Source organism: Typha latifolia, chromosome 9, assembly GCF_019914945.1.
Source record: "Typha latifolia isolate L0001 chromosome 9, TyphaL0001v2, whole genome shotgun sequence".
NCBI lineage: Eukaryota > Viridiplantae > Streptophyta > Magnoliopsida > Poales > Typhaceae > Typha > Typha latifolia.
Genome location: NC_133094.1, coordinates 10,024,441 through 10,047,898, shown reverse-complemented (window position 1 = coordinate 10,047,898; position 23,458 = coordinate 10,024,441). Strand labels below are relative to the sequence as shown.

Genomic DNA, 23,458 nt, shown 5'->3' with positions numbered 1-23,458 from the left:
CACTTCTCATATTTGAATGCCAGTAGATTGTAAGTGATAGTGCACTGCAATTTTTTTTTACAGTAGTTGTATCCCATTTGGGACTAAAACTCTTTTACATATGATAATCAGCAGATTATACTCCTAAAGGATGTGCAATTTATTCATTGAATTTGCTATAAAGCCTTGTATTTCTCTTCCATTCAGAACGTTCAAAAGCAGGAAAAGTAAAGCTGTCAGGAGTATTTATTGACACATCACAGAATAATATAGCTAGATGACAGTTTATTTCACAGTTTCTTATTTTCTCTTGGTTTCCACCATTCATTTCTTGGTTCATTCCACACTTGAATAAGAACATCACAAGAATAAAACCATCCAATCCACATAAAAATAACACAAATTCGTATGCCAAATATTGGATTAAGAGACAATCTGCAGTAATGATAGTTGCATAAGATCTAATCTTCTGAATCTGATATCACGAAAAGAAAAACCCTTGCAGAGTTCATGGAAAACAACTGCATTACAGATGTTTGCTTGTCTGAGTGTTTTATTACAGTTCATCAAATGTCGAAGTCGCAGTACAAACACCACAAATTCAGAAAAATATAAGAGAAGAACATGTCACCATAAAATCTGGTCTAATCGTTGTTATCACGAATGTTTTAGCACACATGATAATTGTATTCGCTTGTTTCTACCTTAAGATTCTGATGACTTGACGATAAAATTTTGGCGTCTGACGGGGTTCATGACAACCGGCGGTCCAGCAGTGCGAGGCCAGGCCTGAAACTTCTTATCGGTTTCTTCCTGCCATTCCTTACCAGTGACAGTCCTTGGTGTGTTTCCTGGTTAAAGAAAAATGCTAAATCTAAGATGACTTCTCTAATTAATGAAATTAATAGCGGAAAGTTTGATCAACTAACCTCCCAGTATCTTCTTGTCAGCAATGTATACTCCACAGACATAAGCAAATGCAAAGGATGCAGCCACAGATCCAATGATGTACTTGGTTGCCATGTTATAACTGCAGCAAGAATGTCCTGAACCATTAGTTTAGGTTGGAACTGGTGCTAGATAGTGATTAAAAAAAGAAATGAAAGAAAGAAGAGAAACAGGAAGAAAGAGGTCTGGAAAAGTAAAGATCAAGTTGAACTCTTTGAATTCAATTAGTTCATTGCAGCGAAGTAGCACACAGAGTAGAAACTTGTAGACTAACAACATAAAAGATTCTTTCGACTTCAAGAAGTTCTAAATGTAATCTCCTGAAGCATTAAATCTACGGTTCTGAAAATAAAATTCACGTCATATTTTTCTCTGGACATAGGAAGTATAATAACTCTATCAAACGAGTAACATAAGAGTTTTGGGTGATACTCCATGATTAGAATGCTTTTACTAACTTCACTCCAAATCTAAGGCATAGAAAGCTTTACAAACTCTTTGCTTCTTCGCCCAAACAAGAAGAATCATCTACCAGAGCTCAGATTATTCAAGCAATGTATGAATATTGACTCCCAGATGTTGCTAGAGGAATTCTTCTCCATCCCAAACTAAGTTGCTTTCTATTTCTCTTTTTCTGTTATGAGGTAAAGAGACTGAATGGTTTCATCAATATAACAGTATCTACTAATTTTTCATAGCGTGGATCTGTACATATGAATGCTACTCTATCTACTATGCAATATTAATATGCCATCCTTATATTTGGAACAGAAAAAAGAGCTCCTGTTCTTCAGTAACAAATAAAGTTATCAATAAACCAAAAAAGAATCATCTCTCTTTGGATAAATCACAGAAACTAGCATCCTAGATCACACAAAAACAGCACAACAAAGGAAAGAGGTGAAAGATCTAACCAAAGGCTTTGGCAACGGCAATGGCAATGGCAGCTAATTGGGTAGATGAGAAGACAGCCTCCTCAAGCCGTTGACATATAATTATATTTATACATACATACATATATATATGTATGTATATATATATAGTGAGGAACAAGGTCCACGGCTGGAGAATGCCGATATCTTTTAACACAACGTACTCAACTTTGTTGAAGGAAACGTCGCCGATTTAAGAGAATAGTATGTTGAATCGAATAGTCATTGCAGACTTTGACCGTTGACTTGGCGGCATCCTGGAGGAAAACCAGGGGCGGGCTCAGCTCAGCCCATTGGTTTGATCTTTTGGTCTTGAGTTTTAATTAAAAGAAGTGCAAGTTGGGCCATTGGATAAAATGGACAGAGAAATTTATTAAAAACACCCTATATTTTGTTTGTATTACATTCTCAACTTGATATTAAGCCATGCAACCCTTGCATTTTATTCTTATAGAAAAATTCTGAGCTTTTTTTTAAGAAATAAGTAAGAATATAATGATGTCCCAATTAATTAAACTGATGTTATTGAGTTTTTTTTTTTTTTTAATCATTTGCACTCAATCTCCAGTCATCTTTGAGTTAAATTTAACTTAGCAGATACTTACACTATCGTTCTTGTCTATATTATCTAAGAACACATATATCAAACTCTAAGTGCAACCGTAAACCTAACATAAAGTTACTTACCCTTGGCAATAAGTATTTAATTAGTAAAAATTGGCATCAATTTACTTAGTAAACTTTTGTGATCGCATATTATTTTGAGAATCTTGTAACTTGACATCTTATTTTTTTTCTATAATTTTTATTTGAAGCATTGGGTTAACTTGGACGGTGCCTCTCCTTCTCTCCCATCTTTCCCATCATTCTCACCGCTTCATTATGCCCAAGTGAAAGATTTTGATCTCCAAATTGAAGTCGATCGAGATGCTTGGCTTGCTCCCTCTCATTCGACGAACCCCTGATCGGAGCAATGATAGATAGAAGAAGAAAAAGAAGAAGGAGAAGAAGAGAAGGAGGAGGAGAGCGAAGGACAATGGGGGTATTTTAGTAATTTGGTCAATCTCAGTTAATCAAAATAATGTTAGGGTATTAAATAAAAATTTAAGAAAAAAAGAAAATTCCAATTACAAAATTCTCGAAGACTAAATGTGAATAGGTAAAATATAGAATGTAATTTGTAAATTTTTCTTTTGTTTTCTTTAATTTTAACTATTAAAATCTTAGATTGACTCTAAATTAGCTCTAAGAAACATCTATGCTAAAAACAAATGCTTTCAATGATACACATACACAAGTCACGTAATTTGAAGGGTATGAATAAATATCTTTTATATATATATATATATATATATATACACACTCACCCTCTGCAGTGCATACATACCATGACATAATATCACATTAATCCTTAAAAAAATCATATAATTTACCCTTATACTATCTAAAGTATACCACTAAGCACTCACAATTATATCATTTTAAATGGTTCAAGAATAAATTGCACACTGTTATCTTTCAGTAGTGCATATATAATTAAATCTTGCTTTTATTATTCACTCCCTATCGTGTTTAATTACTTATTATTTGACCAATGTATTTAAATATTGTGAGTTAAATTTACCCAACAACTTAATAATGGAACAAGAAATATTTGATTGTTTCAAAAATCTAAAAGATAAAATGTCTTCATGATGCATGTATAGTTAAGTCTACTCATGGCCGAGTATTTTTGAGGTAATAAAATTAAATATTAATATGATATAATGCGAAAAACAGAGTTTTTCTGCAAAGTATTATCTCATTTAGGCCTTCTAAATTATCACTATTTTCTAGGTATATTTTTCGGAACTTCTTTTTCGCCACATACACTCCTTAGAACCAAAATTTTATTTAGTTTTGAGGTTCATATAATTATTTTTTTCTCGATTCAAGAGGATATATGTGGATATTTAAGTTAATTCAGAGAATATATATGTCGGTAATACAAAAACTTTTAAAAATGTATGTAAAAAATAGTAATAGGTCATGAGGTCTAAGTAGAATTTATTCCTAATTTTTCGACCACAAAAGTGAAAAATAAAACAACAGAAGTTTCCAACTGATGAACAATAGAGTTGAAGATTTTTGAGGACTATTTAAACTACAAAAATCTAATCATCCAATTGCCATCTACTTCATTCCTCGTTGTGGAAGGTGAGAAGTCAAAATGTTTGAACATAACATTGCAACTATTGAATTGTATTGTAGTTGCAAACCTTATTTTTTACTCAAATCTCTCATCACCTGAACACACTATGATAAGTTTACACCTTTTCCAGCCAGAGGAGACGATCCTCTGCAGACCCAACTGCCAGAATTTCCTGCAGTCTGTGTACTAGTTAACTAGTCCTAATCAGCTGTCAGTTTTGTTCAAAAGCACTCAAAAACTATTACTTGACTTTCAAATGATATGCAAGATAATTCCATATTGTAATCAAGTTATCTGACAGATTTTATTTATAAGCAACATTTTTGTTTAGGAGAAGTTATACTTTACCTCAGGTGATTTTGCTCAATTGTCCCCTATATTTTCAACTAAAGTATTTAATCCCTAAGTCAATGATTCTAATTAGAGACAAAGTTGAATAGGATTAGATAAATTTTTTAATACATTTAAAATAATTAAATTTTAAATAAATTTTTTTAAATCCGATCGATATTATTTTAAATGCGTTGAAAAATTTATCCAATACTTTAGGTTGGTTTGATTTGAGACTAAACCCCAAACTTAAATAGTTAGCCATTGATCTCTTAGTCTTGATTAGATATCTTGAACTAGATTAAGAAAATATGATATTTAGTTGTAAACTATGTTAAAAATGTAATTATTACTTTTGATATGAAAAAGTTAAAAAAAATATATTAGTTTTCAAGGAAATAAATGATATATAAAATTAATGGACTAAAATACTTTTGACTTAAACGATAAAAGTGGTAGATTTAAATTAAATCAAGGGTAAAATTAGAATCATCTTGAATATATATTAAATTTTTTATTTTATTTTTTAGGGAGTTAACTTAGTTAGAATAAAAATATAAAAAAATATTTAGTTACTGAACTTAGCTAAGGGTTATTGACCAAATTCAGGAAATCGCCCCTTTCGCAAACTCAAAGCAAATAAGGGCATACTTTAGATTGGTTAAATATGATAAAAAAAATATATAGTTAGCTTTAAAAGATTGGATAAGCCTTCTAATACATTTAAAATAATAGTAATTAAATTTTAAATAATAAATATATTAAATATATATTATCACATTTTTTAAACTAAAATTTGAGCGATATTATTTTAAATATGTTGGGATCTAATCCTCTATTGCTTTATCTGTAATGAGATTAACGTCCACAAAAAAAAAAAACAATGGTTTCGAAAAACTCCTTACCCCGATTCTCCCCATGCCTCCCCTCAACGCTCAAACTGTCGGATCGCCTCGACCCGACTACTAAGGTGGAGTCTGCCACTACTGCCGCATCTTAAGCAAAAGCTAATACCAAGGAAATAGAGCCTTCGTTGCAAAAAGACAAGTAATAGATATGGCAAGTGGCATTTTACTTTCAAGTTTTACTTTAACAGAGATATGTTTAAAGTCCTTACTAGGGGACCTTGAACCTTTTGGGGTTCAGTTTTTAACCACATCCCTTGGAGGCCAAACTTCCAACCCTTGCCGGAAGAAATCGTGTTTGCCCTGATTTGGTTCAATTGATTGGCCTTCCCGACGAATATTAGAGGGAAGACCTCCTCACTGATATAGCCTTGGATCTTGGTAGGCCTATAAAAATTGATGGTTACACTTTAGCTTGTACTCGGGGTAGATTTGCAAGGGTTTCCGTCGAGATTGATCTAAGCAAAACCTTAAAACAATCTACTCTAATGGGTATTCCTGGGGAGCAAGTTCCTCAAGCTATAGCATACGAAAATCTCCCTATGATTTGTTTTAGGTGTGGCCAAATTGGTCACTACCTCACGGTTTGTCCCCTATTCACTGATGCTTTGAGTAAGGTTTTGACTCTTGACGGCAAAGGTCAAGCTCTTGCTCCTGGTTCTAGTACAGGTGAGGTGCAGTCGTCGCCACTGGTGATGACCCCACACCCGCTACCAGAGCTGGAGTGAGCACCTGAACCATATGGACCGTGGATTTGTTTTCAGAGGGAAGGTAACCGGGGGTGCCACGGCGTGGGGGCTAACATGGCCATTAGCAATGATGGAGCCCAGCTGACTGCTTCTGAGCCTCTACCTTAGGCGATATGTAAGATTACCACTAATGTTGACGCAGCAGCTCAAACGGTTACTCCTACAGGTAAGCTCACCCACTCCGATAGTGGTAGTGGTCGTGTCCATCTCCCACGTGCCCTTCAGTCACGTGGAGGCTTGAGAGCCCAACGAGCTCCGCCTCGAGCACCTAAACCATCCTCGCCTCTAATCATGTCTAATGCCTTGAGCCCAACCCCTACCTCAGTCTTTTCATTTGCCCTGCTTCGTGTTGTCCTTTCGGCTGACTTGCTTAATGCATGCTGTAGTGAACTATCGCGCCCAAACCAAGGGGCACCATCTGATGACATTAATGCTAGAAATATTACCGTTCGAAGAGAGGATTAGCCTAAAGATTTAGGAGATGCATCATTACCCATCCATCTTGGTAGTCCGTTGGTCTCTCCTTGCCATGTGGAAACGGATGGGATAGCTATTAATGGTGTGCCTCTACCAACCCCTCAAACCTAATCACCTCTCCACATCCCCCTCTCATTCCCATCAGACTCCCATTTGACCTCTTCCGCAACCTTTAGCCTATCCTCCTATCCAACCTAAACCATCCCCTGTCCCCAAGAACCCCAAAAATATTCATCTAACCCTACCTGACTCCACTCACCCTATGGAGAGCCTCTCCTCTAAGCCTTCTCAAGCCAGCCTTGCCATGGGATTTCGCTTTCCTCCTCGACTATCTGCCTTACCTAGTCCCTCCCCAAATCCCGAAGGAGGTCCCGAGCATATTGAGATGGTGGCTTTAGCCACTCGCGCTCTGGAACTTGCTCGGCAGCAAGCCAATAGTGAAATGATTGATATCCTAGAGGAATTAGTTGACCCTGACCTGAAGGCCTACTCGGCTTCTTCGTTCCAACAAAAAAAGTTGCAGAACCCTTCCTCACTGGTTCATGCTGTCGCCCTTCTTAAGCCTCGTACTAGCAAAAAGAAGAAGACTAGCGAAGACCAGCCCGCTACTCGAACCTAGGCTACCGAGATGGATGATTCTTGTGTGGAGGCTATGGAGGATTCTACCCGAATGGTTATTTAATGTGGATTTTATCCTGGAACATCCGAGGCCTAGCTAAAAGGGAAGACCAAGTTCAGTTATTTAAAATGATTAATTATTATTCCCTGAATATTTTTACTTTGTTAGAGACTCATATGGATTCAGCTAACACAATGAATTTCCTTCGTAGAGTGAGCCCGAATTGGGACGGAGCCTTTGTGCTTGGGACGTGTGCCGCAAGAGGGATCCTCCTTTGCTGGCGTCCAAAAAATCTGAAGGTATTTATCATTGATTCCTCGGCCTAGGTTATGCATGGCATCGTCTCAGGCCAAGGTATTGCTCCCTGCCTCATATTTGTGGTCTATGCTAGTACCAATAGCCAAGTCAGATATTGGCTTTGCATGAAGTAAGTTATCTTTCTATTGATATGCCTCATATATTAATCGGTGATTTTAAGTGTACATTAAACCTTGAGGATAAGCTCGGTGATAGGCCTTTTTTGATATCTTTCTTGGTTTCGATTTTTCAAAACATGTTAAATGAATCTGAATTTTTGGATGTGGGTTTTAGTGGTTCACCGCATATGTGGTGTAACAATAGGCATGGCACTAGCCATATTCTTGTGAGACTCAACACAGTATTTGTTGAATCCCTTGATCCAAAAATTTTGTTGTGTTTCGGTTGAACATTTGTTATGCATAGCCTTAGATCATGCTCCTATTTTGTGCACTTTAGGGCAGTTGAATAGAATCGGGTGTCTACCTTTTTGTTTTGAATGGTTTTTGTTTGATTACCCTGAGGTTCATAATCTGATTGCTAGTCTCTAGAATAAAATAAATATTCGTGATCCTCCCCCCTACTTTGCTTTGTATCCAAGCTTAACTAACTCTATCTAGATCTCTATCTCTAAGTGGAAGGACAGTTAGAGACAATTTTGAACACTATTAAGCTAGATAGCATCTTTAGAGGATAAGGAACAGATCGATCTTTTATCCCAGGTTGAAAGAAAGAATTTGAGTATCTTAAATAATAAATGCACTACTATCTTGTGTCAAATTAATCTAAAGTGGCGTAGTAAAGCCCCGATTAACTGGATTACCCAGGGGAACGATAATACAAAATTCTTCCATGTTTCCACTAAGATTAGGCGTAATAAAAATTGCATTGAAAAAATTATTTTGGATAATGAGTCGGTGGTTTTATCTTGCTCCAGTATTGATAATGCTTTTGTTGATTTTTATATGGAGATATGGCATAAGGATGTCAATGCCGTTCAGACATAAGATTATTGGCCAAATCTCCCGATGTTGAGACCCACTTGCAGTGATGAAGTACTAAGGTAGTTCTCGGTTGAGGAGGTTAAGAAAATTGTGTGGTCCATGCCGGCTAGAAAAGCCCCGGGCCTAGATGCTTTTCAAGCAAAATTTATAAAAATTATTGGGATATTGTAGAAGAGGATTTGGTTGCTTCGTTTATTGACTTTCAAAACTCCTCTTCTCTGCTTAACCACTGGGGCTAGACCTACCTTTCGTTTATCCAGAAAAAGATAATTTAGCTAGAGCGGTGGACTACAGACCTATTTCCCTCTAGCCAAGCTTTTAGCTAACCGGCTTAAGCCGCTACTGCCTAAGTTGATAAGTTCTGAGCAAATAGCTTTCGTAGCTGGTAGACACATACATGATAATATTGCTATCGCCTATGAGATAGCAAATTATATTAATTCTGCTAACTGTAAAGATAACTATATAATGATCAAAATAGACTTAGAAAAAGCCTATGACTGACTTAATTGGGAGGCTATTTCTCTAGCAATGAATCTCGTGTGCTTTCCAGATAAATTTATTGGCTGGATTAATGTGTGTGGGTTCTCCTATTTTTGCTACTCTTATAAATGGTATGCCTTCGTGTTGGTTCAAGGGCGAAAGGGGAATCCGACAAGGAGATCCTTTATCTCCTTACTTATTTATCTTGGTTGCTGAAACTTTTACTCAGTTCATGAAACAGGCCTACGATAGTGCTAATCTCACACCCCTACATTTTAATCATAATACTCATGTTAGTCATTTAATGTATGCTGATGATCTTCTGGTTGTTGTCAAAGCCACTCATGCTTCTTGCACTACTCTTCTCTCTATTTTTGATAGATATAAACATATCATGAACAAGAGAATTAAGTAGGCTAAGTTAAAAATTTACTAATAAGATGCCCCTTCTAACCTGAGAACTGCCATCACCCATGCTTTAAGTATGAGGGAAGAGTAGTTCCCTTTTAAGTACTTGGGGTCTAAAATTACCCAAACAAGTTACTCATAAGAGACCATGAGGATTTCTTATCTAGAGTTAATGATAAGCTGGCTGGTTGGAAGAAATCTTGTTTGACTCAAGTTGGATGAATTGCACTTATTAATTCGGTCATTAACTCTATGCTAGTACATTTGATGTATCCTACTAAAACCCATTTTGTGATAGTCGACTGAATAGTTAAGTTAGCCTATAATTTTCTGTGAAAAAGGAATAACTTGGCTAAAGGCCTTAGGGTGGGATCAAATCACCAAACCAAAGAGTCAAAGCGATATAGCTATTAAGGACTTATGTACTACTCGTATTTCCCTCGTGGCGAAGAACATCCAACGCCTGGTCAATGGTGGTTATGACCGCTAGTCTAAAATTCTTGTCGCTCAGTATGACATTCCACACCCATGGGAATCAAAGAAACTAAACAAGTGCTTTGCCAATTGGCGCCTGATCATTTTCGCATTAAATAATTCTCAAAGGAGGCTTTACAAAGCTTATTAGAAATGGTCAAACCACTAAGATTTAGAAGGACCCTTGGCTAGGTCCTTTGCTGCTTGACAGATGGCCAATGTTCATCAATATGCAATTTACACACTCGGCTACCTATGTGTCTGATCTCATTCCAAATGACCAATAGAACTATGATATCACTACTACTATGTTTAGCATTGATCACATTGATTCAATTCTTAGTATCAACCTCCCCATGCACAATCTGGAAGACACTTAGATCTAAAAGTTCCACCCCACCGGCTATTCCTAATCTAAATTTGTTTATAAATTTCTTAAATCTCCTCTTGAGCTCTCCAATCAATGGGACAGTTAGAGAAAAATCTGGTCTCTTTCGATTCCACCCAAAATTAAAATCTTCTTATGGAAAATGGCTTGGGGCTGCTTACCTACCGAAGCTTATTTATCTCGCATCATAGACCATCTCTTCTTTGAATGCGACATAGCCTCATCTCTCTTTGAATGCGACATGGCCACCCATAGACTATCTCTTCTTTGAATGCGTCATGGCCTCATCTCTCTGGGACCTTTTGAAAGCACACCTCAATAAAATGTCTACCTTGAAGAGAGATGGTCGAATAGTTTTTGGTTGCAGTTGGGCAATGGGTTATCGAATCTAGACAAGGCCTAGGTTTAGGGCTGTTGTGCGGTGCTCATATGGCAAATTTGGAAGATGAGAAATAAAATTATTTTCTCCAGTGGAACGGACAAAATCCGGAAGGTAGGGAATTGAACTATATCACTTAATAATGAATATCATCAAAACCTCTATGTCAAAAAGATGAGGCCTAACCCCCCACTCTACATCTGCTCAATGGGACTCTCAACCACTCAGATGGGTCAAAGCCAACTCTGATGGGTGAATAGAGTAGAGGTGGCTGGGGCCGAATTCATACTTCGACAGATTGACGATAAGCCTATCCTTACAAGGTGCAGATGTGGGTCCTATAAATCAGCGCTAACTACAGAAGTCATCGCAATGAAAGAAGCTCTAATCTGTATAGTGCCGAGATGATACTCTAAAGTCTAGCTCGAATCTAACTCAAAAATTCTAATCAGCATTATGCAAAATGGTCAACAGCTTCCATGGTTTCTTGGCTCTATCATTGATGACATTAAAAACCTAACTAGCAATTTTGAAAATTGCAAAGTTACTTGTATATCTTGTCAAACTAATCTAGCTGCGGATTGGCTTGCAAAAAAGGAAGAAGCCTTAGTTTCGGGTGTACTTGGGATAGGAGATTTTCTTCTGGACTTATTCAATTTTTGGTTTCCAATTTTGGTGGATACTTTTGTACCTAGTTACCAACTTAATATAAAAAATTTCTCTTTTTATCAAAAAAAATAAATATAATAAAAGTGCAATTAACCCTTTTTTTCATTTATAAGCAACACAGATATTTGCTAATGTGATATAAAGTGGAATTAACTTGCAAATTGTTCATTCACAAGTAATCAGAAGTAAGATCTACCAAGTGTCCTGAATATGAAAAATTCGTTCAATGGTGGCTGCAGAGAATCCACTTACCTACCCTTGACATATATAAGTTTGGATCCTCTCCCTCTCTTCCTCTACCACTTCCTCTCAATAGTAAACCAAGATGGCATCTTCTAAGAAATACTCCCCTTCTGAGGTCTCTCTCCACATCTCAAAGGAGGATTGCTGGTTGATTATCCATGGCAAGGTTTGTAATCCCTTCTCCACTTTTTTTCTTCTTCTCCCGCCAATTTAGCTTTTTCACTAAACCCTTCAGATTACATAGCTATTGTTTCCTTTTTCTTTTTATTTTTCTTCCTTTTTTCTGTTACTTGATTAGTTTGTTATGTTTCATTGTTTAATGTAGGTTTATGATGTGACCAACTTCTTAGGAGATCACCCTGGTGGACCTGAAGTTCTACTACAAGCAGCAAGTACTCATACTACTTTAATTTCTTCCACTATCTTAGGCCAACTCATAAACTAGAAACCAAATATTTCTTTTTATCTTTATCCCTTCAAATTTATTCATTCAATATTGCTAGTAAGCACCATTGTTTGTAACCCTAACCATCATTTATGTTGGAACTTAAAAGCTTTTGGAGATGCTACTGCTGCATTTGAGGAAGTAGGTCACACCTCCTCAGCCATTAGCATGATGGAGGTATATCTTATCGGCTCTGTCGGCAACCAGAAAGCCGACACCGGGGCCGGCGACGGCAGACAGAAGAGCAAGTCCATCAACTCCTCAAGCTTATTTAGCCTCCTCCTCCCTGTGCTCATCCTTGGCCTAGCCTTTGGGGCTTGGTATTACATTATTCAGGCCAAGGCTTAAAGTGCACCTATAAATTTGGTGGGATGGCTACTTTTGATCTTTGTTTAGAGGAATAAGTAGTCTTAAAGGTGAAGTATGAGTGATGATTACTATTTGCAAAGTAGTCTTTGGTGGTTGAATAAAAAGTTTTTGGTCTCATTTGAAGAGATGTCGCAATCTTTTGTTGGAATAATATCATGTACTGATCCAATCTTGTTGCATATATATTGTGCCTCAACTAAGTTGGAAGTAGTTAAGCTCAATGTTTTCTTCTTCTTCTTCTTCTTCTTTCTTCTTCTTGGCTTCAATCTCTATATGAACGTTGGAAACTTTTTCTTATGACGATGAGTTATGTCGAGTGTGTTATGACTTGAGTTAGCCAGCCCATTAAATATAGCTCGTTTCGATTGGAGGATTGAATGAGTTGTCCAACCTAATTATGAGATTCTCCTAGGCTACTATCCATAATTATATTCTAAATCTTTTTAAACTAACACCTTATAATTTAGTGTTTAATTAACACCTCATCTGTAACTATTTGTAATCCATCATTATTTTTTGCCAATATATTCCATAACTTAAACTAATTAATTTCTTAAACAAGAATGGTAAGTTTATCTTTTAAAATACCTAAACAGATATGCTTATCTTCCCTTCCCCCTTTCTTCTTACCTCATAAAAATCTTGCCTTATATATCATTATAAAATACAAACTTCTTTGGAAACATTTTTCTCAACTGTATTTTAGTAAATTTGGTAAGTGTGGGATAAATTTTTTCCTTCTAATCATTGAATAGCCTGTAGACTAGATATACACCGGGCAAAAGGGTTATCTATTCTTGAATATAAAGACACTAAAACCCCATAATATGTTCGACGGTGATTCAACTTAATGTTTTAAGTTTCAAATTGAAGCATCGTAGAGAAATTGCTTCAAACCAAACATCGCCGAGTCATTTGCTCCAAACCATGTGGTGCCGAGACAGGCCACCTACAAATCATCTATGTAACTTCATCCATACAGTTAAATAAGCCACCACATATGCATATGGATACTGAGCAAGCTATGAATTAAATCCATTTTATTATATTAGAAAAAAAGAAGAAGATGTATATAATATAGAAAAAAGACACTCATTTTTCAAGAGTCAAATCTTAAGTTTACCTAAAAAGAGTTCAAAGTACTTTTTTGGGTGGAATCAAGCAATAGTATTTGTAATGAAGAGAACTTTGGAATTTTATTGATATCAATTCATAACACATTCAATTCTCCTCCTAATTCAGCGAGAAATTTGGGCAACTATCGAAACAGAAGATGCAGCGAGGGCGAGTGCGGATGTAGATGCAAGCGCAGCACTTCTTGTCACAGGGAGCTGGACACGCTGCTCAGGCCACCATAAAAGAGATTGAATCAAAGCATGAGGAAGAAGACAATATATAACAAGTAGATCTAAATAAAACAAGTTTAAGAGCAAAGTTTAGTGCTATTCTTATTTTCTAAGGCAAGTTACAGCCAATATTTCTTACCATAGACCAAACTAACAATATCTAATTCTTCAAATTAGACTATTAACTGTTGTAAGATGGGTCTGATGAGATTTGAGATCCACGAGAAGAAAGACACACCTACTTCAGATCCGTTCTGGGAGTACTCTATGTAGGGCATTGTCTGAGAAGTCGAAGCTAAGGCTACGCTTGCAGTGGCTGTTGTTATGGCAGTGGCGAACATCAGAATGATCAGCAAACTGAGCCCCTTCATAATTCCTGAATGTTTTAATATCGCTGATTGAGTATGACAGTTTACGTGACAAATGCAACCGTCTATAAAGATATGAAGTATTTATAGATGGGACTTAGGAGAGGGAGAAGAAGGTATTAAATGTTGAATAGTGTATATGGAAATATAGTTAAAGATATGGATATTTTTTTTAAATTCTAGATGCGGTGAATAGTCTAAGATAGGGGTGTAAACGAGCCGAGCCTGAGCGAGCCGGCTCTGGCTCAGGCTCGGCTCGAAATTAGTTTCGAGCCTCATAATGTTGCTCAGGCTCGGCTCAGCTCAACCCGAGCCGAGCTCGAGCTGAGCCTAACTGAGCCCGAGCCGAGCCCGAGCAAAGCTCAAGCTCGATTAGAGGCGGTGGCGACGTGGGCGGTGGCGACATGGACAGCGGCTTGCCGAAGGAGTCGGAGACGGATGGAGGAGGCCAACGGCGGAGGAAGAAGAGGAGGAGGAGGAGGAGGAGGCCGACGGCGAAGGAGGAGGAGGCCGTCGGAGAGGAAGGCATGGCGCCGTGGTGGTGGCTTGCCGTTGTTGCCGATGGAGGCCGACGGGGAGGGAAGAGTGAAGGTGATCAGGTGGATGAGGGTGAGAGTGAAGATGAGGGTGGGGTGGGGGAATTGAGGATGGGGAAGGTGGTGATGGGAAAGGTGAAGTAATTAATGAGGGTGGGGTAGGTGAGGGTAGGTGAGGGTGGGGTAGGTGAGGGTGATAAATATTGTGTTACGGGTGAGAATGAGTTAGTGAGGGACACGTGGCAATATTTCTTTATGCCATGTGTCCTTAGTCATATGGAGTCAGGTTATCGAGCCTATCGAGCCGAGCCTGAGTGAGCCGGCTCCAGCTCAGGCTCGGCTCGATATTAATTTTGAGCCTATTATGATGGCTAGGGCTCGGCTCAGCTCTGATCGAGCCGAGCCGGACTCGAGCTTCACCCGAGCCGGACTCGAGCTTCACCCGAGCCGGACTCGAGCTTCACCCGAGCCAAGCCCGAGCCGAGCCCGAGCTGCTCGTCAAGCCTGACAGCCCTAGTCTAAGAAGGTAAGTATCCAATACATCATCCAACTATCGGATATGGATATCTAATATGTATTTGATTTTTAAATGTATACATATGTGTCATGTGTGTATATTACTTTTATTTTTATTATTTTCATATTTATTTTTTTCTTACAAAAGTGGGCCAAAAGCCCAGCCCAATTAAATACTCTACTTTGAAGCTTAAACAATACATATGCGGGTTTAAAAACTCTATCCTGCTTGTATTCAGATCTGAATACAAATTGAGATTCGGGAAAGCTTCTTGATTTGGATACAAGTTTGCTACCATTCCAGGTTGCATCCACCTAGATCACATACTTCCCGAGGATATGCAAGATACTTCATATTCCTTTGTCATGCAGCCAATCGCAATCCTTGGATTTGGTATCCACGCCTAGCAGCTTGCATGCAGAGAGCTTCTCAGTCCAATGCACTATCTCACCGAGGAGTGTTCAACGTTTATGAAAATCAAGTCATTTATGCCCTTCCATAAAACCTAAAGTAGGTTGAAAGCATAAGCCATCTGGTTCAATGAAAGCTCATGAGCAAAGAAATTAAACCAATTGTTAAACCTTAGATCGTCAGTATCAACCCTAAGGCCCAGCCTGCTATGAAACCATGTTTCTCATGCAACTGGGCAAGTGAACAACAAATGCTCAATATTTTCATCTGCTATTCTGCAATGGGGACAATCAAGATTAATTGCCCTGATCCTTCTATGTAGCACAACTCTTATAGGGAGTGCAACCAAAAGATATCTCCATATGAAAGTTAGGACATGGGACATTACTAGTTGTTTTTCTATAGGGACTTTCAAAGATCCTTAACCTCAATGGCTGATGAAGAGCTTGTCCAAGCACCCATAAATAAGGTGCAATATATTTACTTGGCAGTAGAAAATACTCAGATGGCATGGGCATCCAGACCAAGTGGTCATCGTGGTCAAAGGCTGCCAGACATACGTAGACATTCATAATTTGATCTGCCACTTTTGGATGGAAATATCTTCTAATGAGCTCCTCATGCCATGCATTCCCTCTAAGTAAATCCTTAACCAATTGATCTCATTCCTTTCAAAAGAAACGACGAAGATACATGATGATCGAGATGGAAGCCTCATTCCCTACTTGCCATGTAACATTTGTGCATAGGGTGTCCATTAAGCGCATCATAGAGTTCCAAGCTCATATGGCTCTCTACTTGCCCTTAGCCTTTGAGAAGGTGCAATGTGAAAAGTAGATGGACTTGATAAGTTTAGCCCCAACCTTAGTAGGTGATTAGAGTAGTCTCCAAGATAATTTTAAGATCAGGCTCTTATTTACCAACTCAAGGAACCTAATGCCTAAGCCACCCATGGTTGTGAGCTTACATAATAACATTCGACTCCTCAGCTAGACATAGGACGAACTAGGACCAAATCCCCACTAAAAATCACACATCAATGCCTTGAGTTGGTTAAGGGAAGACTTCGATCGGGAAAATGGTAGTTGTCATAGAAAAGATTAGGATAGAAGAGAGAACCATTTTAAGCAACACTAATCTTCCAGCATGCGATAAGTTCTTCGATTTCTATCCTACTATCCTCGATTAGAACTTCTCTACTACAAAGCTGAAGGCTCCAAGATAAATATATCTTATAGCCAATGGACGAACCTTTGTAGCAGATATAATATGAGATCGCATATCGCAATCCATCAACCTGTTGAAGAAAACAATAGATTTGTCCAAGTGTAAGGGTTGACACGAGAGCGAGCAATAACGGTCTAATGTTGTCTTCAAATTGTTAGCTTCTCTCATAGTAGCCCTTTCAAACAGCAAGAGGTCATTGACAAACATGAGGTGTGTAATAGTCAGGGCACCTAGAGCTAGCTTAATCCCATAGGTTCTTTTGAGCTTTGCCTCACCTTTGAATAGCAAGGAAAGAATATTGGATCCAAGATGAAGAGGCGAAAACAGTGAACAGCTTTGTCTGAGAAACTTACTGGGCTTAAAGAAGCCAATGGTTCTATCGTTAATTACCACTGAAAAGGAGGATGAGGTACATCTGAGTATTCTCTTTGAAAGATGTGAAAGGGAGTCTATCAACTCAGCATAGGGGTTATATGTAGAGAGAGGATTAACTGAAGTGAAGAGGTTCTTAAAATAACTAGTGAAGACATGACTATTGTTGTCTTGATTATGCATCCAAATCTGAGAGTTCATCTTGATCGAGGAGATGATATTTTTTCTTTTGCAAATAGTAGCAAATGTCTAAAGGAACCTAGTACTTTTGTCCCCCCAATTTAATCAATCCACCTTCGATCTCTGTTTCTAGTATATAGAGATCCTCAAGACAACAGCAAGGCAATCTTCCTCTAAATGCTGCCCATGCTGGACCTCGTGTAACAACCCAACCTTAAAAAAAAAAAAAATAATAATAAATAAATAAATAAATTAATTAATTAATTTTGGGCACGACGAGGCCGGCCACTGTGCCCATGCAAGTTGCTCATGCAGCTTGCATGGTGGGGTGCCACACGCCCACTGCCACAGCCGCAGCCGCAGCCAATCGGTTGCGGCCAGCTGGCCACGACGGGCCCCGGGGCTGCCGCAACCCCTCCTCCACTGCCTTCCCTCTCTCCCTTTAAATCTCTCTCTCTCTATCTCTATCTCTCTCTCGGTCACTCTCTCACTCTACTCTCTCTTGCACTCCTTCCTCTTCTTGTTGCCGACGTCGGCCCGCCGCCACCTCCCCAAAGCCGCCGCCCGCCGGTGAGATCCCTCGTTCCCCCTCTCTTTCCTTTTCTTCCTCTCTCTCTCTCTCTCTCTCTCTCTCTCTCTCTCTCTTGCCCGAGCTTGGGCTCGTCGGAGCCGAGCCGCCGGCGAGAGGCCGACCGCTGGCTGGCCAGCAGCGGCCGGTGCCCTCCCCGCTGGCTCGGGTCTGCAACCCCCTCCCTCACCTTCTCTCTTTCTTCTCTTCCTTTTCTCCTCCTCCTCTTCTTCTTCTTCTTCTTCTTTCTTTCTTTCTTTCTTTCTTTCTTTCTTTCTTTTTCTCCTTCTTCCTCGGCTTCTCCTTCTTTCTACATAGTGCTGGCACTGTAGCAGGCAGAATTAATTAATTATTTTTATTTATGTTATTTATTTAGGTATTTTTCTTCTTAATTAATGCAAATAGATTATTTAGACATTAACTATTTTAATAATATTATATATTCTTCAATATAATTTTATTAATGATAATTTTTATAATTAATGATTAATTATGTATAAATATAGGTAATACTTATATTTATTTATTTATTTATTTATATGTATATTAGATTAATAGATAGATTTGTAAATTATAATTATTAGATTTATATTCTAATACCCTCATCATATATATTTTAAGTATTTCTATTAATTTTTTATATATATGATTATTCTGCAACAAATAAAATACTAGGCTTATTTAGTTATTTATTTATTATTTTATTAAGTAAAGACTGCACTGTCCCTAATTAATCAAGATAGTGTATGAAGTATAAAACTAATTATAATTAGACCTTGTCAATACTTATAGTTATTTAGCCTTTTATTTTATTTTATAATTATATATTTAGAAATACTCTTATATAAAAGGAAGCAGACATCTTCTTCTTATGTCATAACTAACATTTTATGATAATAATATAATTATAGTATTTGAATCGTATCTATAATATAGACATAGTTATGTAATTAAAAATAAAGTGAAGTAACTCTAAACCTAATAAACCTTTATATTTTAATTGAATTAATTCTAATTAGATAAACGGCTAACATCATACTACTTAAATATTTCAGATCTCGAACCCCTTATTTGAGACCCCGTGGACCTTACTAGCGATGAGTGTCACTCGGTCAACTGACGGATGTGAGAGATGCGTAGTTTGTGTCTTCTGATCAGACGATGAGGAGTCTTATCCCCTAGACGCCTTTCTTAAATTAGGATATATTAAATATTATGTACATGCATATTTTGGCCTCCAATATGATTATATGACTTTATATAGAAATAATTTCGGTCAAACATATTTTATCATGCATTCTAATTAGACTGATCTTGGATATGAGTATGATGATGATAAATAGAGATGATGAGAGATGATTATACTGTTATGATTTTATGTCGGGATGATCTCTATCATGAGTGTGCATGTGATGGACTAGTAGGAGTATGCATAGGTTAGATATATGGTTAGAGTCTGCATTACATCATTTTTCTCTTGGCTTCTTTACCACCTAAATTCCTAAGTTGCATGATTTGTTACAGTACTGAATATATGCATATGATCTATCATGTATAAGAAATCATAAAAGTACATGTGTACGTAATGTGATGTGATATGATATGATGGCTGGAACGATATCAGGTCCGAACTGGTACTGGACATACTCTTAGCGTATAGCAGAGTATGGTGATGGCTGATGGTTGTACTCTTAGCGTATGATAGGGTACAACTATCATTGATATACCCTTAGCGTATGGCAGGGTATAATTACTTTCTTCTAAGATACATTTAGTGTATGGTTGGGTATGATTTATTTACAGAGATACCCATAGCGTATGACAGAGTATGATTTATCTACAGAGATACTCTTAGCGTATGACAGGATATGCTCTGGGCTTGTGACATGATGTGTATCGAGTTTGGGGCCGGGTACCGTAGTCCAGCATGGTGGATGATATTCAAAGTTGAGACGGATGATTGTGATAGTGAGAGATATGTGGATTATATATGCCTCTAACATATACGATTATCTAGTGATTGGCATGCATCATGCATCATCATTGATGTGACTAGTATTATTAGATCATAATTATTATACATGATATGTTGTTATATTCAGTGATGTTATATGGTAATTTCATCATGTGATATATTTTTGGTTAAGGATATGATATGCTCATTTATGAGAATTAATTTCATTCATATATATGTCATTGAAGATAGATATATACATGATCATACATGGCATCATGCTGCTTTCTGATTCATATTATCTAGTACATGATTTACTCTCTGTTTGGCATCACTAATTCAGCGTAAGGTCTATTAATTGAGCATTTTGCTCATGACTCTCTTTATTTTTTTTCTAACCCTCCTCAGATATGTGGTACGTGATAGCGAATTGAGATACCTTAAGAAGATATTTTAGAGCGATGATGAGATGAGCTATAGACGCAAGATGATATAGATGATAGTTTATATAGGAATCGAGTTGTACTAGTACTTGATATTTGTACTCTTTTGTATTAGACGATGATTTGTATAATACAGGTCGAATCATAGTGTACTCTTGTATTAGTCGTTTTAGTTGTATCTTGATGGTTTGTTGTGGCCTGTGTGGGTCCTGCCAGATTATGTAGTGGTCTAGTGTATATTATTATGGACTGAGATATTCATATGTTAACAGATTTATTTGGTTAATAGTATGATTTATTTGGTGATGAATTATGTGATCATGGATAAGTTAGCAGGTTTTATTTGGTGATGTTATGATTATATGTGCACATGAGAGTATCTGTGTATGACGGGCCCCGCCCGTCCTGTCGCGTGCGCCGCGCGTGCCATATGGGCGCGTGGGCATGCACGTGCCCGTGCTGAGTGAGGGCGTTACACCTTGCCCAAGAGCACAACTACTTGGTGAGAAGTTTAGAGCTATGCGAGAGCAATTTTCTCTGAACATAAACATTCTACCAGCTCTTACAATAGGAGGGGCGATAGAATGGAACCTTAAACCAACAGTTCTCCGCTTGAAAACTTTGCGAGCACTTTTTACTAGTCGAGAAAGTATAGAGCAGTAATGGGTTATGGTTTGAAGAAACAATCGAAGGGTGGAGGGCGCGAGCTTGAGAGAAGAGCCCACACTAGTCCGATGAAGTCATGACTCTATCTAATCACTTTCGAATCAGATAACTATTTGCTCTATAGATAGACCAAGTGTAAGCGAGTCTTGAAAAATCTAGATCAATGTCCTACAGTATTGATTCGACTATTGAAAATGCTTAGGTCGGAGCCATTCGCAAGAGAGCCTCCATCTTTCTTACTATTACTACAATTGTAGTTGAAATCTCCTACGCAGCAAAAAGGGACTGAACTTGTTGCATATAATTGGATCATTTCCCAAAGATTCAAATTCATCTTGTGATAGAGATCACCATAAATTCCTCTGTAAATTCACTTGAACTCTAGGGAATTGCCGCATATAAGAGCAAAAATGAAGCATTGACTATCTTCCAAACCTCCACACTGACATCCCTCCTCACCCTACAAAAGTCTGAGACCACTCGAGAGGCCCTACAAACCTACCACAAAATAATACTCAAAGGGAAGAGAAGTGGATGATTTTAGAAGCCTTTCTCTGACCACACCTAGTTTTAAAGAGAGGACAAGGAAACATGAGCATTTGGAGGATATAGGAGAGATTACAAATTATTAAGAACCCTTTTTATCCTCGACAATTCTAGGTCAAGACATTCATTACTTACTGCATGACGAGGACACACTCATCACGAGTAATAAGTCTAGCATTTTCATAGCATAGCATAACACAACCAAAAGGGAAAGTTGAGGAAGTACATTTGGCATGTAGGGGCATGAGAGGCAAAACCTTCCTTTGTATAGGAGGGTTGATATGAGAGAAGTTGTATAAACTTGCATGGGGTATGTGGAGGGTGAAGAGTTTAGGACAGTCTTGTATCGGACAATATAACTTATTAACCTTTCCTCAATATGCGAGCCAATGATCACCAGCAGGCGGGATCTCCTAAGGGCCTTAGTTTGTCCTCTTTGTAAGCGAGGCTCAATTTTTAATACCTAACTGGATCAATTCATTGCTTGTACCAATAGGTATAATGACAATTTTTTAATCATCATTAATGCCATCCATGGTGACGGCTGCCTAGCCTTCCGATAGGGGTTGTTGGTCATAGAAGATTGAGTTAAATATTTTTTGCTTTGGACATATGGAGTATAAGACAACAATGTAGTAATGGAATGTGGTCCCATTATTGAATGTCTTAACACATCCAGGAGATCAGACATCATCAACGACCCTATTCGACATATTATCTTATTAGATTAGAGCCAAATTTTACTATTGTTATGAACTTTGCCCAAGTCAGCTAATCTCTATCTAAAACTTTGCGAGGAGTATCCTTGTGTTAGGATTCTTTTAGCTCTTAATTTGAGTGGATTTGGAGATCAGAATAAGAAGTCATGGCTAAAAAGGTGAGGGAAGGTTAGGATCAAGGTTGAAACGATTTACTTGATATTGTGGCGATCGTCGAAGAGTGGTGGATGACTAAGGTTGGTGGAGAACATCATAGGGTAAAGTGGCTCGTAAGGAAAGGTGTGAATTAGGGTTTGGTATCTTGATAGGGTTTTTAGGGTTAAGATCTACTCCTAGGAAAATAAAAGCAATTTAACGACTATGAATAAAAGAGCTATAAAAGCTAAATCTCAATATTCATTTCATAAAGCAAATACTAGATCTTGCACTCTTATTTATAGGAGTTAGAGTACAATGGGCCAACGCCAACTTGCATTAATGAGGCATATATACGGATTATTCATTCTAAATCGAAATGTGCATCCAATAAGCAAATGATTCCAATAGACTTGACTCAACTAACTTAACCCATATGGTTAGATTGTATTAATTGTCACAAAACTCCTCATGGCGGGTCATTTGCCATCTAATTGGGTAGATTGCGGTAAGGCAACTATTTGCCTCCCTCTTCCCCTAGAGAGAATATCTTGCATTGCTAAAGAGACATGAAGGTTAGTGCATCATGGGGGAAAGTCACGCTTTGCCCTGTCTTCCAATATCTACAGTGCATACATTATGCTATCTCATGGCCAAGCCTTTCATAGAAGTAGTATCGGGGCAAGCGTTCAAAACGCGCATGCACTTCTTGGCTAGTGCCGTTGAGGAGCACTATCGGTAGGGATTGTTCAATGGCTTTGCAATGTCTACATAGACATTGTCCATTTTGATGCATCAATGTCCTCTAGCGAAACTAGAGTACATACCCTCTCTTAGAGGGCAAAGGCCGTCTTTAGAAATATACTCTAATGGCCACCTGTTGAACTGAATCCAAAACTCTGAATGAGAGAAGCACCATTGATTAGGTGGGAGATTCGGCTTAAAGTGTGCTAAAAATGAAAAATGTCCCTATTGAAAGACTATAGTGTATCTTACCAAATCTTCGATTAATCTACCTCTAACTCTGAAGGAAAGTAGAAATGTACCTTTAGAGCCCTAAACTAGCAGGGTTCTATCATGTGCTCTTCTTAGTCTCGTTTAAGTATGTGTAGATAAAAATTCACTCAAAATTTTGAAATTTTTATTTATATTTTAGTTAGTTAAGATTCAAGATTCAGTGG

At 37.8% G+C, this 23,458-nt stretch overlaps 2 protein-coding genes and 1 long non-coding RNA gene across 3 annotated transcripts; 1 reads left to right on the top strand and 2 right to left on the bottom strand.

Annotated features, from left to right (window-relative positions):
- Positions 1-434: 434 nt before the first annotated feature.
- On the bottom strand, positions 435-1,939 carry LOC140795454 (uncharacterized). Its single transcript, XM_073148010.1, has 3 exons — positions 1,842-1,939; positions 909-1,009; positions 435-830 (listed from the first exon to the last, which is right to left on the bottom strand). Exons 2-3 carry the CDS (start codon positions 1,000-1,002, stop codon positions 685-687), a joined length of 240 nt encoding a protein of 79 aa, XP_073004111.1. The 5' UTR covers positions 1,003-1,009; positions 1,842-1,939; the 3' UTR covers positions 435-684.
- A 9,564-nt stretch (positions 1,940-11,503) lies between these two features.
- On the top strand, positions 11,504-12,519 carry LOC140795370 (cytochrome b5, seed isoform-like). Its single transcript, XM_073147895.1, has 3 exons — positions 11,504-11,641; positions 11,801-11,867; positions 12,030-12,519. Exons 1-3 carry the CDS (start codon positions 11,558-11,560, stop codon positions 12,266-12,268), a joined length of 390 nt encoding a protein of 129 aa, XP_073003996.1. The 5' UTR covers positions 11,504-11,557; the 3' UTR covers positions 12,269-12,519.
- A 940-nt stretch (positions 12,520-13,459) lies between these two features.
- LOC140794602 (uncharacterized) lies at positions 13,460-14,652 on the bottom strand. The gene is made up of 2 exons (XR_012110169.1): positions 13,874-14,652; positions 13,460-13,629 (listed from the first exon to the last, which is right to left on the bottom strand). It is a non-coding gene; the product is annotated as an uncharacterized lncRNA (long non-coding RNA).
- Positions 14,653-23,458: the final 8,806 nt, after the last annotated feature.